General features: G+C 46.6%; 1 protein-coding gene across 2 annotated transcripts in view; it reads right to left on the bottom strand.

Moving 5' to 3' along the window:
* Banf2 (barrier to autointegration factor 2) overlaps nucleotides 1-12,057 on the bottom strand; it is a 38,800-nt gene that overhangs the window by 2,045 nt on the left and 24,698 nt on the right. Inside the window, exons 2-3 of one of the 2 annotated variants that reach the window (XM_021195051.1) lie at nucleotides 9,516-9,634; nucleotides 6,320-6,448 (exon numbers count right to left, since the gene is read on the bottom strand). In XM_021195051.1, coding sequence (XP_021050710.1) covers nucleotides 6,320-6,445 — 126 coding nt within the window. In that variant the 5' untranslated portion in view covers nucleotides 6,446-6,448; nucleotides 9,516-9,634. The remainder of the gene's footprint in view (nucleotides 1-6,319; nucleotides 6,449-9,515; nucleotides 9,635-12,057) is intronic. The other variant, XM_021195052.1, reaches the window with a different exon arrangement.

The following is a 12,057-nucleotide window of genomic DNA, read 5'->3' as shown; positions in this document are numbered from 1 at the left end:
TATATATATATATATATATATATATATATATATATATATATGCCACAAAAGGTGCTGAAGCATTAGAGTTTGTAGGATTTGTTTTATTTATTTGTTGTGGAGCTGGGATAAATCCAGGGCTTTGCACATACTAAGCAAGGGCTCTACCACAGAACTATCACACACACACACACACACACACACACACGCCCCTCAGGGCTTATTTTTAGATATTGTCTAGTTGTTGAAAGGAGAAAGAAGCTATAACTGTATTAAAAAAATAAAAAACAAACCCCAGTGTCTAACATGATCTCATTCGTAATCAGCGCCCTCCTATTTTCCCTGGTGAATTTTGACGGAGATGGTTTTAAATCGGGCTTTGAAAGCATCGGCATCCACTGAGTGTTTCCTGAGGCCCGAGTGACAGTTGTGGAGGAGCTTGGGTGAGAACAGCAGGAAAACCCAGAGCTCCACGGGAGAAGAGACACCAGTGACCTCAGTAAGCAGTTGCAGGGCTTGGGGGATTTAGCTCAGTAGTAGAGCTCTCTTCTAGCAAGCACAAGGTCTTTGATTTGGTCCTCAGCACCAGGAGGAAAAACTGACACATAGCAAGCGATCCTTCAGAGCACGTTGGCAGGCCACCCAGTGCTGTGGACACCTGACATATATCATTCAACCCATTTGATTCTCATGGGTGCCTTGCCCACCCCATTCTTTAGAATCTAGAGTTGAGATGGTGTCCCAAACAAGGGACACTGGAGAGGTTGGCACCCCCACCTCTGTCCACCCTGTCCATATTCTAGCCATCTGTAGTCCAGTCTGGAGGTGAAGGAATCCTCTGCCTGTTTCTGAGGCCGGTCACGGCATCGGCTGGTGTGGTAATCAGAGCCTCTGCATCCCACACGTCGGAGCAGCCAGGAAGCCCAAGAATGCACGGCAGGCGGGACGCAGGCAAGCTTTCCAGGAACGTGGCATGGCAGGGAGATGGGTCTCTGAGCCAAGATGCAATCTGACCCTCCATGCTTCTGGGCTTTCCCTGGAGTCCCACGCTGGCATCTTCCAGAGAACACAGAGATGGCCTGCCTTCTTGCTTTACCCTCGAGGGCTTTACGTTGCTCCCGGAGAGGAGAGGGAGTCCATGGCTCTCCTCTTGGCCTTGCCCAATGCCGTTCTTGTTTCCTCACTAACTCCAGAAAATGAATCCCTAATCAGAAACCCTGAGGCAAGGGGGGTAGTATAGAAACACAGACACCTCAGGCAGGAGTTTTTACCCATTACCCTGACCAGTGGCCATGCCAAAGCCTGAAATGTACATTTCTTCCTGTAGTAACAGGTGGTGGCTTAAGGGCAGACTCCCATTTCCAAATCCACGCAGGGAAACTCTGCCAGGGTCTTCCTCAAGTTGAATGAACTAGTCTCTCATGACCGGTGTCCTTCTTAAACTGCAACAATTTGAATCTGCACCAGGGACTGATCCACCTAGTTGCCTGGGGCTCTGCACACAAAGCAGCTATGGGTTCCTTTCAATGCTCTGCTGCCACTGACTTAGTATTTAACACACTTACACTTGACCCTAGCCAAAAGGCTGGGAAGGGATAGGCAGAAACATGGTTAAACAAAATGTCATTCGGCATTGGGCCCTTCAAACTAGGTAGCTGGCCCTAGTCTGCACTCCTTAAAATGTTCAACTTTCATCATGGTACCTGGCCTTGTCAGAGAGGAGCTGTTGTGGCTTCTCTTATTATCAAGCTCCCAGCACTTCCCCTTGCTTTCGATTAGCAGCCCCCAAGCCCCAGTACAGAGGGCACTCTCCCCCATTGTTGTAAGACACTATTGTGACTATATGACTTTTCTGGTTTCCTCTCAGCAAGCATACATGCTGTGGTCTCCGGAAGAGAAGTCCAGTGGCAACTCAGTGTTTCTCAGTCACGCCAGGCTTAAAGCATGGACTCCTCCGTGTGAGTGCACAACCCACAGCAGGTTCTGGCTCTCCTCTCTTTTCTCTATGCTTCTAAGAGATGATCATATTATTATATTATTCACTTATTTTTTTAAAAATCAGCTTTATCATTGCCTTATATTTATCTCACAACACTATACAGAGTAACCTCCAAACTTAAGTGTCTGGTTCCTTGTAGGAGTCATAGGTCAGACGGTGGGGTCTGGTGCCAGCAGAGAGGACGGGAGAAGCTGTTTCTAGGTGGTTCAGAACTGAGAACCTGAGGCCATGAAGAAGACAGCAACTGACAGTCCTGGGGCTTCCTGGTCCTGAGCTCAGCCTCTCTTCACATCACAACAGTGACTTCTGGAGGAGACTGGCCATTTTCAGGATCCCAGGCTGGAAGAGGGAGATCCACAGATGCTCGTGCCTTAAGCTTACAGACTGGCATTCTGTCTGTAAGTCTGTCTGTGGGTGGCAGTGGGGAGGGAGACAGAGCTCCAGCCACAGTGTGGCGAATCTGGCCCTGTGCACGCAGTGACTTTTCCACTCATCTCATCCCATTCTACCTAGCAGCTCTCCTGCCGCTGGTATATCTTGACCGATGCTGCCCTGGAGAAACAGTCAATGAGCCAGCCACATACGTAATTTTAATCTTCTAGAGGCCACAGCAGGAATAAGGGAGAAGAAAAAAAGATGAAAGGCATTCCAATAACATACTTCATTTGCTCCCATATTTTCAAAATATTATTCTAGTATGTAATCAATAAAAATGTTACGAGATGCCTCACATTCTTTTTTAGGAGAAGGCTTTAGCATTAAGGGGCATGGTTGATATTTTTAGCCCATGTCCACGCAGACAAGGGCTTAGCAGGCACAGGGCCAGTGGTTACCGCTTTGCATTTTGGTCCTCAGGCCAAAGCTGGTTGCCCCAGTGAACAGCAGGTGCAGAGGAACCAGGAAGACCAGTCACATTTTTGGCTTCTGAGTTCCTGAAAAGGCTCGGGTAAATCAACAGTTAATGCTTTCTTCTTTAAAAAGAAAAGTGTGTGTGAGAGAGAGAGAGAGAGAGAGAGAGAGAGAGAGAGAGAGAGAGACAGAGACAGAGACAGAGACAGAAACAGAAACAGAAACAGAGACAGAGAGAGAGACAGAGACAGAGAGAGACAGAGACAGAGACTGGAAACCTATGTGCAACAGCACAGATGTGTAAAGGTCAAAGGTCAAAGTCAGGAGTCTGCTGTTTCTGCCTCCCAGCCGCTGTAGGAGTGCTAGAGTTATAGACATGCTATCATGTCAGGCTTTATGTTATGTTATGAGTTGGGGGGATTGATTCTACTTAGACAAGGCAAACGTTTTACCTTCAGCCATCCCCCCCCCCATGTTTTTGTTGTTGTTGTTGTTGTTGAAGTCAGGTCTCACTGCGTTTCCTGGGCTGATTTTGGATCTATAAGCTGAAATAACACTCCTGTCTCAATCACGCCAGGGCACTGAGAATACAGGCACACATTCCTGCACTCTATGAATCAGCAGTTTTAAAAATCATGGTTTAACCCCAAGGACTAGACCAGTTCATGGTGTCTACAAGGCTCTGGGGAAGTGTGGAAGGACACACACAGTCCCCTGCTTTATCGCAGCCATCTGCTGAAGAGCTGGAACCTCAGTATCAGGGCAGGGGGGAAGGCCCTAGAACAGTGGGACTCAACCTGTGGGTCATGACAAGCCAAAGACCAATGGGAAAGTGCAGGTCTTGGTATTATAATTTATAACAGTAGCAAAATTAGTTATGAAATAGCAACAAAGATAATGTTATGGTGTGTGTGTGGGGGGGTCACCACGTATGAGGAACTGCATTAAAGGGTTGCAGCCTTAGGAAGGTTGAAAACCACTGCATTAGAAGGACTAGTGATGTCTGTGCTATTCACACCTCATCCCTATAGAGAGCTGAGAGAGAGTTGGGGGCCCCCTCGCAGACCAGTGACTCCTTGTTCCCTGTGCTTTCAGTAGCCTGGTGGCTCAGGAGGGAGCTGGTGGCTGAGTGAAGAGCTCTGGGCAAGCAGGTGTGAGGGCAGCTATGGAGTGGCATCCCACCAGGCATTTAGCAGGGGTGCAAAAGGCGCTAAGAGAGCCAGGGCCCCTGGGGAAAATGGCATCAGTGTCTCATGGACAAGTGTGTCCCCCGAAGCAATGTTTGTTCAGGGCAAAGATGAGAACTCAGTCTGGGGAGAGAAGAGGAAGAAAATGATGGTCACACTTCAGCAGAGGCTGGTAAATACAGAGAATGGATGAGGCCCTGAAAGATACCTCTCCTGTATCCTGTGGGTCCCCTGGAGGCAGAAAATGAATACCCCCATGAGCTGCATGTTCATTGGCTAGTCCTGTGAAGTTGTTTTCAGAGAGCTTAACTGAATGCAGGATGACCCACATTGTATGTGGCTGGCATCATACTACGGATGGAGGTTCAGATTGAATAAAAGTGGGCAAAGGAGAAAGCCAAATGAGAATGTCCGTCTCCTTTCCTGCTTCCTGGCAGTGCCATGAATCATGCCTTCCCCGCTGTAATGACTGTGTGACTTTAAACTGTGAGCCAAAATAAACCTTTCCTTCCCTGAGTTGCTTTGTGATAGGCATCTCTTCATGACCAGAAGAAAATAACTAATGAGGGGGGGGGGAGGAGGGAGGAGGAGGAGGAGAATTGGAGGGGAAAGAAAGGAGGAAGAGGAGGAGGAAGAAGAGAGTAAAAAAGGAGGGGAGGAAGGAAAGAAGGAAGAGAATGATCATCTCTCCCCTAGTCAGACTTGACTCCTTCACTAGCTTTTTGGGATTGGTCCTTTCCCTTTATCCGGGAAGAAAGTATAAATTAAATCCCCTCAGCCATGCAGCTCCACTCTCCCGACATTACCATCAAGTGGACATTTAGTTGGGGTGAGAGTCACAACGTGTAATAACAGGTACACTGCAGTACATCAGTCAGAATCGTGACCCAGATGTTAGATTGGGGCACAAACAAATACAATGTCAGACACACACACACACACACACACACACACACACACACACACAGCAGCTCCTGGCCTCTAAATGTTTTTCTTATTTTAATAGAAGATAACTTGGTCATTAAGGCATTGCCCTTGGAAGGGAACAAGAGTGTTCTCACGGGACCCTGATTAGTTTTAAAGAGAGCAATTTATCAAAAAATGGGCATGAATGGGGCCCTTGGGGATTGGGCAGTGTGGCAGATCATATGCTTGGCAAATGCAACTCCCTGAGTTCAACCCACAGCACCAAAACAAATGAATAAACAAAAAACAGACTGGTCCTTCTCTGTCCTCTGGCTTTCTACTTCACCATGTGATCTCCTCATCCCAGCTCCTGCCAATGGCACCATCCTGCCGTGCTTCTATGTGGTGGGGAGGGTCCTTCCAGAGGCCAAACACATGATGTCATCCTATAGTGGACTCTCAGTCTCCAGAACTATGAGCTAAGTAGAAATCCTTTCCTAAGCAGGGCAGTCGTGGTGCACACCTTTAATCTCAGCACTTGGGAGGCAGAGGCAGGCAGATTTCTGAGTTCAAGGCCAGCCTGGTCTACAGAGTGAGTTCCAGGACAGCCAGAGCTACACAGAGAAACCCTGTCTCGAAAAACCAAGAAAGAAAGAAAGAAAGAAAGAAAGAAAGAAAGAAAGAAAGAAAGAAATCCTTTCGGGCTGGTGAGATGGCTCAGTGGGTAAGAGCACCCGACTGCTCTTCCGAAGGTCCGGAGTTCAAATCCCAGCAACCACATGGTGGCTCACAACCATCTGTAACAAGACGCCCTCTTCTGGAGTGTCTGAAGACAGCTACAGTGTACTTACGTATAATAATAAATAAATCTTTGAAAAAAAAAAAAAAAAAAGAAAGAAATCCTTTCCTTATAAAGTTGCTGGACCGAATATTTTGTTACAGCAATGGACAGTAGACATTCCAATTCCACTGGCTATCCCTAAGGCCATTCTTGGGTTGGGAGTGCATCTTAGAGTGACTCTGATCTCCTCACCAGGGTGGAGATCCCACTATGCTGGCTCTCAACGCGCCATTGTTATGCTGGTGCCCTGACTGACTGAGGTGGGAGTGCACATAAGTCATTTGTCCTGACAGTTCTGTCTCGGACTAGAGTAGCAGACCTGGCTCTATCAAGTCCTGAGTGCTTGAACACTGAGCTGTGCCTGCCAGTCTCAGCTGCTCTGCACAGACTCAATCCTATTTGCCCATCATCTATAAGTCTTGGATGCCCCTAAGCATGTGGGGTCAGTATCAGTGAAGTCCGTGGCGCCCTGCCAAGTGACAGTCACTAGGACACATGGCAGGATGAGAGGAAGACAGGTTAGGAAGACGAGTCAGTGAAGAAAAAAAAACAACGCACCTTGTTGAAACCTTTGGTGACCAAATTGATGGCAAGTTCACGGCTGATGCCATCCACCCAGGCCACATCCTTTTCCCCAATGGGTTCAGAGAGGAAGGCTCTCAGCCTGGGCGACATGTTGTCCATCTTCTGCAACAGACATGGGTGGGAGAAAGGGTTAGACAATGTCTAATTGCTCATCCTACAGTAGACATGGGGGAGGTCTCTTGGTCCAGGGATGGAGAGCAACAGATGGCAAACTGGAGTCTGTCATTCAGCATAGCCTGGGGACTTTAAAATGCCAGGTGGACTGTCCCATGCTGCAGGCCTTTTCACTTCCCACGTGGATGGAGGAAATGGTTGCTGAAGACTGTGGATGAGTTAGATCAGTCCAGCCCCACGGCAGTGGAAGGTCAGCTTGATGCTAACAGTTTCAAGCTCCCTTCTGATTCTATCACTCAACACACTTAAAGAAACAGCTGATGGGCTGATAAGATGACTCAGTGGTTAAAGGCACTGGCCACAAGCCTGACATCCTGAGTTTAATCCTCTAAACCAATGGTTCTCAACCTTTCTAATGCCGAGACCCTTTGATACAGTTCCTCACGTTGTGGTGACCATAAAATTATTTTGTTGCTGCTTCTTAACTGTAATTTTGCTGCTGTTATGAATATAACATAAATCTTTGATATGCAAGATATCTGATATGTGACCCTTATAGGGGTCACAACCCAAGGTTGAGAACTTCTGCTCTAAATCCATATGTGATGGTTAAGTTTTAAATGCCAACTTGCCACAGTTTAGACTCACCGGGGAAGAGAACCTGAATGAGAGATTGCCTGATCAGATCAGCTGATGGGCATGGATGTCTGTGAGGGACTGTATTGATAGTTGATGTAGGAGGACGTGGCCCACTGTGGGCAACACTGTTCCCCAGGCAAAGGTTGCTGAACTATATAAAACAGGAGGAAGCTAGCTGAGCAGGCAGGTAGCTTCGGAACATACATTCCTCTCGGCTCTGCTCTTGACTGTGGATGAAGTGTGTGACTCGCTGCTTGGGTCCCCTCAATGATGGTAACCTGGAATTGTAAACTGAAATAAATCCTTTCCTCCACATCCTGCTTGTTTGTCACGGCAACAGAAATGAAACTAGAGTATGGTGTGAAGGCAGGGGTAGAGAACGGACTTCATAGAGCAGTCCTCCATATGCACACTGGTGCATGCACACACACACACACACACACACACACACACACAAAATCACAATAATGATAAATATAAAGGTTTAAAAGAAAATGTCATAAGGAAACACCTTTCCAAAAAAAAAAAAAAAAACCTGCTTTCTTTGCCTAACTGACCTCTCTTAATCACCTGATAGTGACATTTTTTTTTTTGTCATACTCGTATTTTAGCTTTTATCAAACTCTGTTATGGGTGGCAGATAGATAGATAAAACGCCAATGTCCAGACTGAGGTTGCACATGGTACAATCGAGGCACTTCTTCATCAAGCCTGCTGGTAGTAGCTCATATCCCGAACCTCTCCACACAGGGGAAGGGAGTGGCTCTCAGCAGTAAGACATTTTTGCCTGGTGGTCACAAGGTCCTGGAATAAAGCCCCAGAAGCTACAAACAAACAACAACAAACTCCACAAGCTCTGGACACTGTCATAGTTTGAATCTGAAAAGCCCCCCACCAGCTCTTTTGAACACTTGGTCCCCGGCTTGGGGGATGGGGTACTACTATTCGGAAGGCAAGAGAGCCTTTAGGACGAAGTGCTTTGGCCAAGAAGAAACTAGGCCACAGAGGGCAGGGACCTTTAGAGGTTTATACCCACACTGCCTCTGGCCCAAATTCTCTGCTTCCAAGTCTGCCACAAGGTGAGGAATCCCTCTTGCGTGCTCCTCTGCCATGGGCTACTTCCATCATTCCTTTTGTGCCTCGATGGATTGAAATATTTCCGAAGCCATATTTTGACATACTTGCTCAGGGAAAAAAGGGAATTATATATACACCAGCTTCCTTCTTGTCCAGCTTTATTCCACCAAGCCCCTAGATTTTGAACAGGACCGTTTGCAGTCATTCAGGTTCAGGCTCTCAGTGTCTCACATGCCAATCTTCTCTGGAAACAAACACCGGCTTTATATATATATATATATATATATATATATATATAATATGTAAGTACACTGCAACTGTCTTTAGACACTCCAGAAGAGGGCGTCAGATCTTGTTACAGGTGGTTATGAGCCACCATGTGGTTGCTGGGATTTGAACTTCGGACCTTCGGAAGAGCAGTCGGGTGCTCTTACCTACTGAGCCATCTCACCAGCCCTTTAGATACTTCTTAATCTAGCCATAGTAAGACAATGGTCGAGCGCCTTGTCTGCATTCACAAGGTCCTGGGGTAGAGTCTCAGCATCAGGGGGTTTGGGGAATATGCATTGCCTCATAGCATCGGCTCTATCAGTGTGAGGTCTGTGTCCCTGCATAACCAGTTTTTGTTTGTTTGTTTGTTTTTGCTGAGCAAAGATCACCATTGTCCTTGCTGCTCTGACTCGACCATCTCTTCTCAACCAGTCCCGCGTTTGAGGCTTGTTCACTGCGGCATCCTTTTCTTGATAGCAACCTCTCTTTCAGCTTGTGATTCGAGAGACAGAAGCTCCAGTTCTAAGTGGCTCGCACAAGATTTAATTATCAGACAACTCAAATGTGTTCAGATATGTCTGGATCAGCCTTGCTTTATTTGTCAGCTCGGTTCTTACCTTATGTTCTTCTCAGAAAGAATCTGGTTGCCCCAGGGCCTGCCATGGTTTTTGCAAATAACACTCCCTCCTCCAAAGGGAAATCGAGTTCTTTTTCCCTGCAAAGCCTCAACAAATGCCTTTCTCTAATCCACATTATCATACACAAGGCCCTACAGCAGAAGTTCTGGTCCGAATATATTCAGAGCTCCCTGAATAGGAGTGCTGCCTGAAAAACTGGGCTGTTTACTATGTTATGAGGGATAATTATAGGGGAATGGAGCATCTACTGCATAAATGCCCAGTAGATCATGAGGAACCAAGGGCTTCAATTGCCTCCTCTCGGCTTCGTCTCTCCCTACTGCAGCCCATCCCCGGTGCTTAGGGTACCATGGCTGACACAAGGTAGACACTGGACAACAGTGTGATCAGATACATCCAGCTCATCCATTCTCCTGCCCCACCCTCCTGACCTTTCTTCGAAGCAGATCTTCTCTTGTTTGCCTTCTATTCCTCCTGTTCGTTTTGGAACGCCTTGGAGAAAAGATGGATCCGAAAGCTGGTTTTCGAGGGCCCTGTCTGCCAGCAGACACTGGGGAGGAGAGATGACAAGAGAGGCTGTGGAGGGTTCTCTGACACTGCTGCTCAGGTCTGTAGATGCGTAAGCTCTAACCATGAGATGGAGGGCTCGAACTCCTTCCTTCTGTGTACTGTTCCCCTTAATTCAAAAGCCTGCTCAGGGCCAGCATTCGCAGATGAACTCCTGAGCACCCATGGTGCTCTGAGGTGATGGAGTTTGTGGTCTGCTGTGGTCCAGGCCAGGCTCACCATTTTTGGATAAGGAATAGCCTTCAAGTTCCATGAGCCATGCTAACTTTGCCCAGGGAAAATTCCAGCCCGTTTCCACCTTAGCCATCTGTTAAGATAAACCTTCCCCCACTCTTCTAAAGAACAAATGGAAACAACAGCAATGTTATCAGTGCACCAGCCCCATCAAAGAAGGGAACGATTGGCGAGCTTGTTTTTCCCACAGCTGAACCTGCTTAGCTCCTTGAAATACCTGCAAACTCATCCGAGGGAGGGCCCACAGCAGGGATCACAAGGAGAGGAGAACCTCAGTGGATCTCAGTCATGAGTGAAGTGGCTTCAGGGGAATAATTCTTGGTGGTCAAAATGGGAGGCCAGTGTGTGTGTGTGTGTGTGTGTGTGTGTGTGTGTGTGTGTGTTACTGACATCTAATGGGTGAGTCCACAGACACTAGTAAACTGGCTCAGGACAGTCCCCACAATCTAGAATTCTGTGGGACAGTGGTGAAGAAGGAATGACAGGTGAAAAGTAGGCTTGGGTAGACTTTGTGGAGAATGGCAGGAGGGCTTTGAGGGGTGCTAGGAAAGCAAGAGATGTCCTGGGAAAGAGATTCCTGCAGCTAGGGGGCTCTTCAGAGTCCTTAGGGTACCCCAGTGAACACTCGTATGGGCACTTTTCCTTTATAAGCCAGACCCAGCCTTTAGGGAAGAAAAGAAAATATGTGTGTGTGTGTGTGTGTGTGTGTGCAGATATGCACATGCATGTGCATGCACAAGCACAGAGAGAGACAGAGAGACAAAGAGAAGGGGTAAGAGATATTACAGGTTCAGGTGTTATTCTAAAGACAACCCCCAAACACAAATACACACACACACACACACACACACACACACACACACACACACACTTTATGAGTGAAGAAACATAGGGGGGCTGTTACTGGTTTTGACAAGCACTTGATTCTCATTTTACATGATGCAGAGGAGTCTAAAGGAAAAGATAAGTGGTAAGTGGGTGAGATCATGCTAAAAGGAGATACTGTTGTTCTGCTACAAAGTATCTACTAGAATTCTTAAGGACTTGAGATGCTGTAGGAAAGGCAATTCGGCCAATTTTTCTGAAGCTACGTTGGACTGGGAGAAGAGTTTTAGACATTGTCTAAATAGATATTGTTTTAATGACCGTGTACTATTACCAGACACCAATAAATGCTGTGAGATTGGTCTATTATTACAGTGGTTCTCAATCTGTGGGTCGTGACCCATGTGGCAAACCTCTATCTCCAAAAAATATTTGCATTACAATCCATAACAGTAGCAAAATTACAGTCACGAAGTAGCAGTGAAAATGATTTTATGTTTGGGGCTCTGTATTAAAGAGTCACAGCGTCAGGAAGGGTAGGAACCTCTGTGTTATTGCTAATAATGATCAATTGTTTGGTCCTAAACCACTACACACAGCTGATGGGAGTGTACTCAATACAGCCACTAGGAAAGTTTCTCAAAAACTAAAAATAGAACGACTACAAAGTCCAAATATACCTAGCTCGCCTGGACATACACCTGAAGGAGTCTAAGTCAGCAATGCTACAGAGACACCTGCACACCCTTGCTTACTGCCATTAGTCACAGCAGTCACAGCTTCGATACCCAGCAACAGGTGAATACATAAAGAAAATGTGGCGTACACACCCAGCGGCGCTCTATTCCCCTATTCAGTCATTCTGTTGTTTGCTGTGGGAAAATAGACACAACTGGAGATTAAGCAAAACAAGCCAGACTCAGAAAAATACTGGGTGCATCTGAGAATATGCCAAATCAGATTTTAAAAACAAAACAAAGCAAAATGAAAGACAGAGGGGTGACGATTTGAGAAGAGAAAGGGAACTCAGAGGGAAAGAGGGACCGAGGAGGTGTTGGAGGAGAAGGAATGAGGAGGTGTTTGGGTTGCATGTGATCAAAGTATGCTATATATGTGTGTGCAAATGTCATAATGAAACACTACTTTGTACATATAAAAACACATTTACTTTTAAAGATAGAAGTATTCAGCCCTAAATGTCAACAGTGGTAAAGTTACAGACCCTGGGCTATAAGTAATAGGAAATACTGATTCAAATGTGCCTAAACAGTAGATTCACTCCCGATCTCAGGTAACCAGAACTGCCTCTAATGACATGGTCCCCTCCCCTCCCCTCCCCTCCCCTCC

Source organism: Mus pahari, chromosome 3 (genome assembly GCF_900095145.1).
Source record: "Mus pahari chromosome 3, PAHARI_EIJ_v1.1, whole genome shotgun sequence".
Lineage (NCBI taxonomy): Eukaryota > Metazoa > Chordata > Mammalia > Rodentia > Muridae > Mus > Mus pahari.
This window is presented reverse-complemented; position numbering and strand designations above follow the sequence as displayed.